The 14,797-nt window shown below is 50.4% G+C and overlaps 1 protein-coding gene across 1 annotated transcript in view; it reads left to right on the forward strand.

The window, feature by feature from the left end:
• Positions 1-11,497: 11,497 nt before the first annotated feature.
• Positions 11,498-14,797, forward strand: part of FNDC11 (fibronectin type III domain containing 11) — a 25,179-nt gene continuing 21,879 nt past the window's right edge. The window contains exons 1-2 of the mRNA XM_048497940.1: positions 11,498-11,745; positions 12,007-12,091. Of these exons, the coding sequence (XP_048353897.1) occupies positions 11,498-11,745; positions 12,007-12,091 (333 nt within the window). The remainder of the gene's footprint in view (positions 11,746-12,006; positions 12,092-14,797) is intronic.

Below are 14,797 nucleotides of genomic sequence, written 5' to 3' on the forward strand. Positions count from 1 at the left end.
ACCCACGTGTATTGAGGAGGCCCGAGGTCGTTGTTGCCAACTCCCGCCTACAGTCGGAAGGGGTACTATTCGGACCCAGTAAGAATCGGTCCAGTGTGTTTCCAAAATTTGCTCCCCTCTTTCACTTGGCCCGGTTTCTCTTCAGGCTCAGGTGGAGGAAAATCCCGGTTGCCATCGCTGGTCTGAAAAACACACCGCGGCAGGGAAAGGCTTAAACGCAGGCTCCGCTGTTGTCCTTTCGAAAGCTCTCTCTCTCTCTCTCTCTCTTCCTCCTTTTTTCGTTTGTTAGTTTTTCCTTCCTTTGCACAGAAGCTGGTAATCTTGGTGGGACCTGTGTGTGAACAACTTCGGTTTGTCGTTTTTTTGTTTTTTTTTTAACTATTCTGGTTTACTTGGGTTTGGTGTATGACATTGTATTTAAGTTCCTCGAACACTGTGCGGGGGAAAGAACCCTGATTGTGTATGAATGGCAGCAGCTGTGTAAATTAAAGAAATGTTTGTGTGAATAAACCTAGCGGATGGGGTTAAAGCCATACCCAGTTTTTAAAACAAACCATCTGTGTGCCTGTGTCTTTTGATGCCGTGAAGAGTTGCGACCTGCGGGGGGGGGGGGGGGGCTTTCCTGGCCAGCGGTGACCTCAGGAACCTCGCATGCCCTTGACCTCCAGGAGCAAAGGAAGTGGTTGGCTTCTCTCGGGGTGTCCAGCACACCCCAAGTTCCGCAGAAGAAAGGTCACGGAGGTGTTGCGACAGCTATTTAGGTAGCTCCTGCGGTTGTTCAGCTAAGCTGCCTGACTAGTAACGTCAGTCAATCCTAGTAATACCAGTCAAGCCAGCGTGGTTTAGTGGTTAAGAGCAGGTGTGCCCTAATCTGGAGAACCGGGTTTGATTCCCCACTGTGGAGCTGTGGAGGCTTATCTGGTGAACCAGGTTAGCTTGTGCACACCTGCATTCCTGCTGGGTGACCTTGGGCAAGAATCCGCGGGTTCTTGGAGCTCTCTCAGCCCACCTACCACCTCACAGGGTGTTTGTTGTGGGAAGAAGGAGGAGGAGGAGGAGGAGGAGGAGGAGGAGGGGTTATATCCCCTTTTCTCTCCTGTAAGGAGACTCAAAGGGGTTTACAATCTCCTTGCCTTCCCCTCTGGCAAACACCCTGTGAGGTAGGGTGGGGCTGAGGCTCCGGCTGTGACCCAAAGGTCCGCCCAGCTGGCATGTGTGGGAGTGCACAGGCTAATCTGAATTCCCACATAAGCCTCCACGAAGCTCAAGTGACAGAGTAGGAATCAGAGCCTGGTTTCTCCAAGATTAGATACGAGCTCTTAACCTCCTACGACAGGAGATTATAAGTCTTTTGAGTCTCCTTATAGTAGAGAGGGGGGGGAGTATAAATAAAATTCTTCTTCTAAACCTTCAAGGTTGCAAAGTTAGCCTTGCTGTCGTGTGAGCATTGAATTCTCAGTAGCCAGTGGGGTGAATGCATTTTGGGGTCAGAGCTCCGACCCTTTCCTTTCCCCGTTGCCCCATATCAGGTGCGCTGAACAAAAAATACAAAGAGAATCCCCCTTGCCATTTTATTTATTTATGTATTGGGCTTGATAGACAGCCCAACCCCCGAGGGGCTCTGGGTGGTGTACAATGAGACATAAAACAATACAATATAAAATCTCATAAATACAACATAACGATAAAACATTAAAATTCATTAAAATACATTATGGCAGCAGTTTCAAAAAAGGTACAGATAAAAATATGTGCCCAGGATAAAGTACGGATGAAACACCAAAGGCCAGGAGGGCCCGCATTGCCCAAAAATTGGTGGAATCAGCAATCAGGCAATGCCAAAGATGGCAAAACTGTTGTAGGGGCTCGAGGCGGGGCAGAACTGATCTCTGGCTACAGCATCCCACCTCAAAGACCAGTGGAAGGAACCTTTCGATCTTACAGGCCCTTCGGTACTTTCGCCAAGGTCCATGGGGTCCAGGACAGCAGATAGTAAAGCATTCCACCAGGGCCGGGGCCAGGGCTGTAAGGCCCAGCCCAGGTAGAGGCAGCATCGAAGCCGAGGGGCAGGGGACTACCAACAAACTGGCCTCTTGGCATAGAAGGCCTAAATGGACTATATGGGGAGTTAGGCAAGTGCTACATTTTGCTCTGAATTTGTGCAATTTATATGAAGGGGGGGAGATGTCCCTACTTGTTGGAAGGTTACCTGTGAAAACAGCAAACGCTGTGGATGTGTCTGCTCGAAAGGTAAGTTTTTGAAGACTTAGAACCAACTTTGGTGGGCCGGAGAACCCGGAAGGAATGGTGGGCTGGGGGCAGAGGCAGACACTTAAGGGCTGAGTTGGAACAGAGCCACGAGAGGAAAAAACACTGGTGTTCGTGGGTCAATTTCTGGACTGACAAATGTATTTACTTCATCTACACCAGTGATTCTCAACCAGGGTTCCGTGGTACCCTGGGGTACCGTGACCATGCTACCTGCCCCACAGGAATCAAATGGATTTTGAAGGGTGTGTGTGAAAACTTCATGGGCTCCTTTGAACAACACTGAAAAAACAGCATTGTTTATTTTCAGTCGGTGTGTGGATTGGGGGGGGCAGTTTGGAGCTCTCTCCCTTTAAGTCCCCAAATCCATGTCAATTTAGGCAAACTCGCTATCATGGTGCCAGCACCCTCCCTCCCTGCTTGCCACTCCCCACCTACAGGCCAAAGGGGAAAAAACCTAAAAATGCAAAAAATCAAATGAACCTCAGGGGTACCCTGAGATATGAAGAGCGAGGTCAAGGGTACCACGACGTCGAAAAGGTTGGGAAACACTGATCTATACCCTTTCTTTCTACCCAGTGGGGGCCCCAAGATGGCTTACATCATTGGTGCCAGCATGGTATAATGGTTTGGAGCAGCAGCCTCCAGTCGGGAGAGCCGGGTTTGCTTCCTTGCTCCTTCACATGAAGCCTGCTGTGTGACATTGAGCTAGTCCCAGTTCTCTCCAAATTCTCTCCGCCCCAACTACCTCACCAGGTGTCTGTTGTGGGGAGAGAGAGAAAAGGTCAGTATAAGCAGCTTTGAGGCTCTTTAAGGGTTGCAGAAAAGGGGTATAAAAACCACTTCTTGGTGGTGTAGTGGTTAAGAGCAGGTGCACTCTAATCTGGAGAATCGGGATTGGTTTCCCACTCTGCCACTTGAGCTGTGGAGGCTTATCTGGTGAACTAGAACAGCTTGTGCACTTCAACACACGCCAGTTGGGTGACCTTGGGCTAGCCACAGTTCTTTGGAGCTCTCTCAGCCCCACCCACCTCACAGGGTGTTTGTTGAGGGGGAAGAAGGGAAAGGAGATTGTAAGCCCCTTTGAGTCTCCTTATAACAGAGAAAGGGGGGATATAAATAAAATTATTCTTCTTCTAAACCTTCAAGAGCAGGTGCACTCTAATCTGGAGAATCGGGTTTGATTTCCCACTCTGCCACTTGAGCTGTGGAGGCTTATCTGGTGAACTAGAACAGCTTGTGCACTTCAACACACGCCAGTTGGGTGACCTTGGGCTAGCCACAGTTCTTTGGAGCTCTCTCAGCCCTACCCACCTCACGGTGTTTGTTGTGGGCGGGAAGAAGGGAAAGGAGATTGTCAGCCCCTTTGAGTCTCCTTACAAGAGAGGGGGGGTGGGATATAAATCCGACTCTTCTTCTAATGCCTGACCCACCAGGGCTTCTCTTGCACTTATTTTAATTCAGGTTTTAAAATAGCAGTGACTTCCTGGGCCAGCCCAAGGATTGTCGTGCTATTTCTGTAAGGAAAGAACGAACTGTGCCAGGAAGTAGAATTCAGTTGCTGCCGGGCTAAGGCTCACATATACCGTCAAAAGTATAAAAGAGGATCCGGCCCTCTCGCTGAACACTTAATCCCTATTCATTTAGTAAAGAAAGACTGCCTGGCAAGTCTGCCTTGCAAACTCTATGCTGGGGATAATTAGGAAAGGAGTTGATAATAAAACTGCAAAAGATTATCATGCCCTTATATAAAACCCGTGGTGCGACCCGCGCCAGGTACCAATGTCCAGTTCTGAGTAGCCACATCTCAAAGGATATCGAGAAGAGATAGAAAAAGTGCAGAGAAGGGCAACAAGGATGATTGAAGTTGGAGCACCTTATGAGGGAGAACTGCAGCATTTGGGACTCTTTTCGTTTGGAGAGGGAGAGGCGTCTGAGGGGGGATATGATTGAAGTCTATAAAATTATGCATGGGGTAGAAAATGTTGAAAGAGAGAAATTGTTCTCTCTTTCTCCCACAATACTAGAACCAGGGGGCATACATTGAAAATGCTGGGGAAGAATTAGGACTAAAGGAAACTGCTTCTTCATACAGCGTGTGATTGGTGTTTTGGAATATGCTGCCACAGGAGGTGGTATTGGCCCATAACCTGGATAGCTTTAAAAGGGCTTGGACAGATTTATGGAGGAGAAGTCGATCTATGGCTACCAATCTTGATCCTCTTTGATCTGAGGCTACAAATGCCTTAACAGTCCAGGTGCTCGGGAGCAGCAGCCATGAGCCATTGCTTTCCACAACCTGCACGTGAGCTCCCAAGGGCACCTGGTGGGCCACTGCGAGGAGCAGAGTGCTGGACTAGATGGACTCTGGTCTGATCCAGCAGGCTAGTTCTTATGTTCTTATCAATGCCTTTCTTCAGTGCAACTGGAAATCTTTCCCCCCTTCTGAAAATAGTTCATGCTTTCTCAGACCCATTCCTGGTTGCTGCAGAAATGTGCCGCCCATCTGGGCGGCCTCGGCCTGTGGGGAATTCTTACAGTCTTGGCCACATTTGCACCCAAACTTTCTGGCCGTTTTGATGAAACACGTTTTTCTGATTTTAAACGCCCCATCTTCTGCTTGCCTGCAATTCATTCCCCTCTCCCTGCAGATACGCCAGGATTTCAACCTCCTAGCTGTTGTGGAAGCGACCGGGCAATTGTGATGAGCTGCCCCGATTAACCCCATCTCACGTCGGCTGCTTTTGCGAGAGCATTAATCTATCTTTAGCAGCTCTCTGTTCTAGATTTAGATATCCTGACCACCAATGAACTACGAACCAGTTTTAGATGTCCAGAGATAGGACAGAATCCTTCCCACAGCAGAAGAGATGATTTCAGATCGGTTGCTACTGTGGAAGCTAACTGTGGTGTGTTTTCCTTGCTGGAGGACATGTCAGCAACTGAGGTTTGGGATAAATGATTGGGAGATGGATGATTTCCGTGTGTGCGTGCGGGCGTGCTGTCAAGTCACATGAAAGTCTGGGGTGCTGTGTGGTTTCCGGGCTGTATGGCCGTGTCCTAGCAGCATTCTCTCCTGACGTTTCACCTGCATCTGTGAGGATCTTCAGAGGATCTGATAGTAGGACTGGAAAGCTTTCCAGGTGTCTGTTGTGGGGAGAGGAAGGGAAGACGCCTGTAAGCCCCTTTGAGTCTCCTTACTGGAGAGAAAGGCAGGGTGTAAACCCAAACTCCTCTTCTCCAAATTGGAGTCCACCAACCACAACACCATACTGCCTCTCTACATTTAACCACCATGCTGCCACTCTGTACACATTATTGCACAGTATCTCTTTCCCGTTATTGAAACATTCTTCCATCCTTCCTCTGTAATAAAGCCCTCTTTTCCTTTGTCCTCCTGAATAATTCCATTTTCTATAGTTTGTGAAATGCTAGGGCTGTCGGGGCCTACCAAGCTGGTATATAGCATGGGGGCCACTGCAGAGAAGTCATGTTTCCTGGCCGTGGCTGATTTTGCTTCCTTGAAGAAGAAGAGTTTGGATTTATATCCCACCTTTCTCTCCTGTAAGGAGACTCAAGGTGGCTTACAAGCTCCTTTCCCTTCCTCTCCCCACAACAGACACCTTGTGAGGCAGGTGGGGCTGAGAGAGTTCCCAGAGAACTGCGACTAGCCCAAAGTCACCAGAAGGAATGCAGGAGTGAGGGAACACACCTGGTTCACCAGGTAAGCCTCTGCCGCTCAAGTGGAGTGGGGAATCAAACCCAATTCTCCAGATTAGAATCCCTCTGCTCTTAGAAGAGGAAGAAGAAGAAGAAGAAGAAGAGCTTGGATTCATATCCCCCCTTTCTCTCCTGCAGGAGACTCAAAGGGGCTGACAATCTCCTTGCCCTTCCCCCCTCACAACAAACACCCTGTGAGGTGGGTGGGGCTGAGAGATGCTCCGAGAAGCTGTGACTAGCCCAAGGTCACCCAGCTGGCGTGTGTGGGAGTGCCCAGGCTAATCTGAATTCCCCAGATAAGCCTCCACAGCTCAGGCGGCAGAGCTGGGAATCAAACCCGGTTCCTCCAGATTAGAATAGAAGAAGAAGAAGAGTTTGGATTTATATCCCCCTTTTCTCTCCTGCAGGAGACTCAAAGGGGCTGACAATCTCCTTGCCCTTCCCCCCCTCACAACAAACACCCTGTGAGGTGGGTGGGGCCCAGGAGAACTCGAGCTGTGACTAGCCCAAGGAGTCACCCAGCTGGCATGTGTGGGAGTGCCCAGGCTAATCCTGGAATCCCCAGATGAAGCCTCCCACAGCTCAGGCGGCAGAGCTGGGAATCAAGCCAGTTCCTGAATTAGAATAGAAGAGAAGAAGAAGAGTTTGGATTTCTATCCCCCTTTCTCTCCTGCAGGAGACTCCAAAGGCTGACAAATCTCCTTGCCCTTCCCCTCACAACAAACACCCTGTAGAGGTAGGTGGGGAGCTTCAGAGGAGGCTCAGCTGTGACTAGCCCAAAGGTCACCCAGCTGGCGTGTGTGGGAGTGTACAGGCTAATCTGAATTCCCCAGATAAGCCTCCACAGCTCAGGCTGACAGAGCTGGGAATCAAACCAGTTCCTCAGATTAGAATAGAAGAAGAAGAAGGTTTGGATTCTATCCCCCTTTCTCTCCTGCAGGAGGCTCTAAGGGGCTGACAATCTCCTTGCCCTTCCCCCCCCTCACAACAAACACCTGTAAGTGGGGTGGGGCTGAGAGAGCCGAAGCTGTGACTAGCCCAAAAGGTCACCCAGCTGGCGTGTGGGAGTGCCCAGGCTAATCTGAATTCCCCAGATAAGCCTCCACAAGCTCAGAAGCGGCCCAGGCCGAGAATCAGGCGGTTCCTCAGATTAGACACCGCGAGCTCTTAACCTCCTGCTCCACTGCTGCTCCTCGCCAACTGCACCACAGAAGACAGCCCTGCTCCATAGGCTGCTGTAGAGGTAAAGGGAGAGGCTGTCTCACAGATGCGAGGTCAGTTAAGTTGGAAGGTTTTATGCGTGATAGCCATTTCTTTACACTCCGAACCTGGTAACTGATTGGCATCCAAAGCAGTGGCGGCATCGGAAATGAGTGTGGTCTCTGCCTAGCTTCGATAGCGTGTCCAATAAATAATCGTTCTAGCCTCCTGACTTTCCTAAGCGTTAAAATTGGCTCGAGACTGGACAACAATTCGCTCCTCCGTGAAGCACAGTTTAATTAAAGCAGAATGGCTTTTTATCAATTAGAGTAGGGTCGCCAGTATAAAGCGGCACATGTCTTTTATATCGCCGTGACGGACCTAGAACCTAATTTGTCCAGGCAGTTTTCCAGCTCGGGATTTCAACACCTGTCCTTCCGGTAGCGTTAAGCATAAGCTGCTGCCTCAATAGCTGCTTTCGGTTTCTCTCTCTCTTTCTTGTGTGGTTTGCCTGCAAATTTTGCTTCCCTCTAGATCATCTTTGATTCTTTCTTGTGATTCTTGTGCTACTTCCCTCACAATACTAGAACCAGGGGGCATCCATTGAAAATGCTGGGGGGAAGAATGAGGACTAATCAAAGGAAACACTTCTTCACGCAACGGGTGATTGGTGTTTGGAATATGCTGCCACAGGAGGTGGTGATGGCCACTCACCTGGATAGCTTGAAACGGGGCTTGGACAGATTGATGGAGGAGAAGTCGATTTATGGCTACCAATCTTGATCCTCTTTGATCTGAGATTGCAAATGCCTTAGCAGACCAGGTGCTCGGGAGCAGCAGCAGCAGAAGGCCATTGCTTTCACAACCTGCATGTGAGCTCCCAAAGGCACCTGGTGGGCCACTGCGAGTAGCAGAGAGCTGGACTAGATGGACTCTGATCCAGCTGGCTTGTTCTTATGTTCTTTCCCCCCTCCCCACAAGTATTTCTTCTTTGGTTTCCCTTAGAAACACTTATAATCATGGGTCCTGATGACCATTAAGAAGGAGGAGGAGGAGAAGGAGAAGAAGACGACTTTATTTACAGTCAATGACCAAATATGACCATTAAGCTGATACGTGTCTAGGGGAAAATATTATTTATTAAATTGGGTATACCGCCCCCGGAGGGCTCTGGGTTGTGTACAGATCAAAATAGTAATCATCACAAAATAAAACCAATATACAACATAACACTATTCGAGCAAATTACATTAAAAATTCCAAAAATGTATTAAAAATTCCAAAATGCATTTAAAATTCCCGAAATGTAGCCCAGGGCAAAATCTGAGTTTTCTCAGGGGAGGGGGGCTATGGGTGGCCATCTTCCCCCACCCCAACCAAACGACGTTTTCTTGCTCCAGGTCTTGAAGTCAGTGTATGGACCTGGGGGGAAGGAGGAGGGGGGATTTTCCACCCCCACGTGACTAAATGGCCGTAACCCAGGGACATTTGGCCTATATGTCCCCCTGAGTGGTACGCTGCTGCCTTTGAGGAGTTGTGAACCGAGATGCCCATTATCCAACCATTACAGGCGATGTGGAAAGTTAGTTTAATGGTGTATGCCAGTGGTGGCGAACCTATGGCACGGGTACCAGAGGTGGCACTCGGAGCCCTCTCTGTGGGCACGCACAGAGTCGCCCCCCCCCACACACACACACACACATCTTGGCTGGCCTGAGCCACTGGGCTCGATTATTAGCATTAAACCTAAGACCTAGTTTTGGGGACACAGTGTAGGTAACCCTGTTAAGCCCCACTGATTTTCATGTGAAGAACTAAAGCACGATCCTTTACCTGGGAGTAAGCTCAGTTGCTGGCAATGGGGCTTGCTTCTGAGTAAACCCTCCTAGGGTCGTGATTCACCCATTGGAAGAGTTGCACGGTTGCTTCAAAGCAAAACCACTGACTACCACCAAGCTTACTCCTGAGTAACGCACGCCTCGGAGCCAACCGTTTTTTCTAAACAAAAACCTCAGTATTCAGGTTAAATGGCCGTGTTGGCACTTGGCAATAAATAAGTGGGTTTTGAATTGCAATTTGGGCACTCGGTCTCAAAAAGGTTTCCCATCACTGGTGTATGCCAAGGCTTGGCCTGGGGATGGGGACTTCCCCAAAGCTGGGCTGGGCCAGCTGAGTGGTAGACCCAGGGGAAGGACAGCAGGTGGCCCACGGCTGTATTTTCACCTGGCTGTAACCTTGCTGGCTGTGCTACTCGGGGTCTCCTACACAAGTACACACAAGAGGCCGAGCATCCTCAGCTGGGGTGTAACTCGGCGCCTCCGTGAAGCCCGTGGGTCTGTATCTCAGGGCTGCTCAAATCTCCTGCTATAAGAACATAAGAACAAGCCAGCTGGATCAGACCAGAGTCCATCTAGTCCAGCTCTCTGCCACTTGCAGTGGCCCACCAGGTGCCTTTGGGAGCTCACCTGCAGGATGTGAAACCAATGGCCTTCTGCGGCTGCTGCTCCTGAGTACCTGGTCTGTTAAGGCATTTGCAATCTCAGATCAAGGAGGATCAAGATTGGGAGCCGTAAGTCGACTTCTCCTCCATAAATCTGTCCAAGCCCCTTTTAAAGCTATCCAGGTGAGTGGCTATCACCACCTCCTGTGGCAGCATATTCCAAACACCTATAATGAATGATGTTCTCTGGCACGGCCCGAAGGTGACTTGATCGCTGGTCCTGGAGAATTTTGCCCCGCTTCAATAGCCTGGCAAGGAACTTCGGCGCGTCCAAGAGGCCGAAACTCACCAACAAAGCAACCGAGAGAGGAAGTGGGAGGTCGGTAGGGAAAAAGATGATAAGGTATTATGCAGCGAAGGCTTTCACGTAGGAATCCTTGGGTGCTGTAGCTGGTTTTCGGGCTGTATGGCCGTGTTCTAGCAACATTCTCTCCTGACGTTTAGCATACCATCTGTAACGGCATCTTAGGATCTGATGTTGGAAAGCTTAGAGTGAGTATAATCCCTTGCTTTTAACATCAATCTCTGAAAAGGCTCTGGCCACGGAGATGCAACCCAGCATCGAGGAAAATAACATGCTGTTCCTTAACCAGCTCCCCACAACATAGACAAATATAGGATTTCCTAGAGGAGTCAAATTATCATTGCTGCAGGAACAAAAGGTTGTAAAAGGTCACCCTGGACCACGGACTCCCGGCCATTGGTTGCAGTTGGGATGGGTAGAGTGGGTCCCAAACCCTTTATAGCATAGGTGTCAAACTCGCACCCCTCCAGATGTTATGGACTACAGTTCCCATCATCCCCTGCCAGGATGATGCTGGCAGGGGATGATGGGAACTGTAGTCCATAACGTTTGGAGGGCTGCGAGTTTGACACCTGTGCTCACCTAAGGAATACAATTGTTTTATTAATTCGGAAGGACCCTGCTGGCATGAACGGCGAAGACCTTGCCTCCAGCTCACGTTGCGGAGATCCACAGGCCGTGAGAGCCAGCGTGGTGTGGTGGTTCAGAGCAGGTGGATTCTAATATGGAGAACCGGGTTGGATTCCCCACTCTTCCATGAGTGGTGGAGGCTTATCAGGTAGACCAGATGTGTTTCCACACTCCTACATTCCTGCTGGGTGACCTTGGGCTAGTCACGATTCTCTCAGGACTCTCTTCTCCCGGCCCACCTCGTCCTGCAAGGTGTCTGTGGGGAGAGGAAGGAAGAGCTTGTAAGCCACCTTGAGTCTCCTTGGGGAGAGAAGGTGGGGGATAAGGAGCAGCTGAGTAAGTAGGAGGTTAAGAGCTCGTGTATCTAATCTGGAGGAACCGGGTTTGATTCCCAGCTCTGCCGCCTGAGCTGTGGAGGCTTACCTGGGGAATTCAGATTAGCCTGTGCACTCCCACACACGCCAGCTGGGTGACCCTGGGCTAGTCACAGCTTCTCGGAGCTCTCTCAGCCCCACCCACCTCACAGGGTGTTTGTTGTGAGGGGGGAAGGGCAAGGAGATTGTCAGCCCCTTTGAGTCTCCTGTAGGAGAGAAAGGGGGGATATAAATCCAAACTCTTCTTCTTCATAAGCAGTGGGAAGGATTCCTCCACGTATCTAATCCTGGCTTGTTTTCACTACAGTCCAACTTGCAGCCCTCATTTCTTTCTTGACCACAGTGAGCTGTTAACTCAAGTGCCCCCTCTTTGGGACACATGACTCTGATATTGTGGCTTCCTGTCTCATGACTGCAGTAATAGTGTGCAGTGTGGGGAAAAGGTGGGTCCAGGGTTCGGGTCTCCCCACAAGGACCACGGCCTCGGGTTTGTTGCTCACGATGGCCTGCTTCAGATGGAGACGAGAGATGCGCGGGCGTAACAGACGCCTTCATCGAAGAAAGCACGGCAACCGGCCACAGCGTGTCACTGAGAAGACGCTCGAGGGGAAACCTCGATTCCCCTCCACGTTGTGTCCAGTGCCCCTCCGTCACAGGGCTCTCTTGGACCTGCAAAGATGCAGGGAGGTGGCAAGAGAGTCTCCCAAAAGCCTGGGTTTCTGCCCCAAGCCACTGAGCAGATGTTCAAGGTCAGCAACCACAACAGTGAGAGAGTGATGCGCCTCACCGGCGGTTGCGTAACCGATGACGCAGGCGCCTTATGTAACGGCGGGACCACATCCCTGGGAACGTGGCGGGTTTGTTTTGCCTGTGCTGCCGTGGGCGGGCATGCCAGGTCTCCCCCCCCCCCCCCCGCACGCACTCAGCACCCAGGGCTAGGTTTAACCGAGTGCAAAGCACGGCAGAGTCCGGCCCTCGTCTGTATTGTGCCCTCTAATGTCTTCCGACAGGGATCTGAAATGGATTCATTCAGCCCAACTGGCTCTGAATGGAACTTGTCGATATCAGCACGCTGACGAAGTAGATGAGGCCTGGGTGCGTCTGTGGGTCGCCCCCCCCCCCGGGATGTCGCTCTGGCCAAGGCTTCGCATGTGACCCGGCCCTGTTTGTGCCAGAATGCATCTCTGAGAGAGAGAGGGGGTCAGCTGCCACAAGGAGAAGAGGAGGAGTTTGGATTTATATCCCCCCTTTCTCCCCTGTAGGAGACTCAAAGGGGCTGACAATCTCCTTTCCCTCCCCCTCCCTTCACAACAAACACTCTGTCAGGTGGGTGGGGCTGAGAGAGCTCCAAAGAACTGTGACTAGCCCAAGGTCACCCAGCTGGAGTGTGTGGGAGTGCACAAGCTAATCTGGTTCACCTGATAAGCCTCCACAGCTCAAGTGGCAGAGTGGGAAATCAAACCCGATTTTCTCTCTCTCCCCACAACAGACACCTGGTGAGGTAGTTGGGGCAGAGAGAATTTGGAGAGAACTGGGACTAGCTAACCTGGTTCACCACATAAGCCTCCATGGCTCAAGTGGCAGAGCGGGGGATCAAACCCAGTTCTCCAGATTAGAGTGCAGCTGCTCTTAACCACTATGCCTGCTGCCGAAGGTGCGGTTCCCAAAATCGGCCTGTTTCCCGACCTCGATTTGGATCGTGCCGGTTGCGTTCAAGGCGCAAGATCGTAGCCATCTTCCCAGAAAAGCAAAAACAAATGATGTTAACGGGGAAAAGAAGTGAACAGATCGTCCCTATAGGGTAGACCACCTTGTGTGCCTTCAGATCAAGGGTACAAACCCTGGTAACTCTAGCTAAAAAGTCTTGGGTAGCTGATGTTACCCGGGGGGGGGGGGATAAGGCAGCTTGGGAAACCGCTACCTAGTCGAGTACATCATACTGATCAGGAGGAGCGACAGTCCGACATGCTACGAAGCAGATTTCTGTCGTGAAATCTAAGATGTGACTCATTGTTGGGGTCAGCAAATGTTGAGGTGGGGCAGCTGCCGGAGCCCAAGGTTTCGGGTGGGGGCCCCTGCTGTCAACCCCCCCCCTGCCCACTCACTCAGTAGCAGTCGACCCAGAGATGGGATCCAGCAGGTTCTCACAGGTTCCCGAGAGTAGGTGACTAATGATTTGTGTGTGCCGAGAGGGGGTTACTAATGGGTGATTTTGCCATGTGATTTTTGTCTCAGTTACACCCCTCCTCTCAGCAGTAGCGCGCAGAACTTGGAGCAGTCTAGCAGGAGGTGCACCGGCGTGCGTGGCAGCCTGCGCCTGCGTGCATTCGTTTCCCGCCCAAGGACCGGCGCAGCAGCTGCATCCTTGCCACAGCCCCGCCCAGGAATGCCACGCCCAAGGAATGCCCCGCCCCGCCCCATTGGCGCTACGCCACAGTTTGAAACCCACCACCATGGGAACCTGTTACTAAAATTTTGGGATCCCACCACTGAGTCTACCACTCATATTGCCTGCTGCGCACACTGCCCGATGCCACTGGGGAAGGGGTCTCCAGGCAAGCTGTGAGCTTGGGACATGCAAGTGCTTGTGAGTAGAAGCAGGTGCAAGGTATGTAGGTAGGTGGTAGGGGAGGACAGGAACAAGAGTTGGATTTTATTTCTTCCCACCTACCCCCATTTCTCTACCTCAAAGGAGTCTCAAGGCAGCTTACAAACCCCTTTCCCTTCCTCTCCCCACAACAGACACCTTGTGGGGAAGGTGAGGCTAAGAGAGTTCCGAGAGAACTGTGACTGGCCCAAAGTCACCCCGCAGGCTTCATGCGAAGGAGCGGGGAAATGAGCCCAGATCTCCAGATTTGAGTCCACCGCTCTTAATTTCTGCACCACACCAAGGGTGGGAGATTCGGTAAACCCGGATCACAAATAAACAAACTGCTATTGGGTTTATTTGGGGGTTTTTAACCAATAAAAACATGATTGGGCTTTCTCCATCAGGGGCAGGGAGAGACCCCTGAATGCTCCTCTTGACACAGCCAAACGCAGCTACATTTGTCCCTGAGAAGCAGCGGCGGGGAGAACTGACATTTTTCGGGGCCGAATAACGAAACCTGAAAAATTGCAATGAAAGCCGAATAAAGCTGATAAGTATTGGTTTTATTCAGCTCTGCCGAAGGTTTCTGAATTTTATTATCCAGACTCAAAATTGACCAAGAAATTTTTATGGGTGGTCACCTTTAATTTCGACCTCACCCTACCCCAGCCAAAAGCTGCGTTCAGGGCGATAAAATCCCCTCCCCTTTTCCCCTCCTTTTCTTTACACTCTGGGTTCTCCGTTTCTCTGTTTCATTTTCCAGGGTGGATCTATGAAGTTCTGTTTTATGATTGGATGCCAATATAATATTATTGATTGTTGTTTTAATGGGGGTTTTTATTGTAACTATTGTTTTATTGTGTTGTTCACCGCCCAGAGCCCTTCGGGGAAGGGGCTGTATATAAAACCAATTATAAATAAATATAAATAAATAAATAAACTTACAACCCATCAATATAGTATAGGTCAAATATAAACACGGTTATATTTTCATGAAGACGCCAACTGGGTGACCTTGGGCTAGTCACAGCTTCTCGGAGCTCTCTCAGCCCCACCCACCTCACAGGGTGTTTGTTGTGAGGGGGGAAGGTCAAGGAGATTGTGAGCCCCTTTGAGTCTCCTGCAGGAGAGAAACGGGGGGATATAAATCCAAACTCTTCTTCTTCTTCTTCTTCTTCTTCTTCTTCTTCTTCTTCTTCTTCTTCTTCTTC

Source organism: Sphaerodactylus townsendi, linkage group LG05 (assembly GCF_021028975.2).
Source record: "Sphaerodactylus townsendi isolate TG3544 linkage group LG05, MPM_Stown_v2.3, whole genome shotgun sequence".
NCBI classification, from domain to species: domain Eukaryota; kingdom Metazoa; phylum Chordata; class Lepidosauria; order Squamata; family Sphaerodactylidae; genus Sphaerodactylus; species Sphaerodactylus townsendi.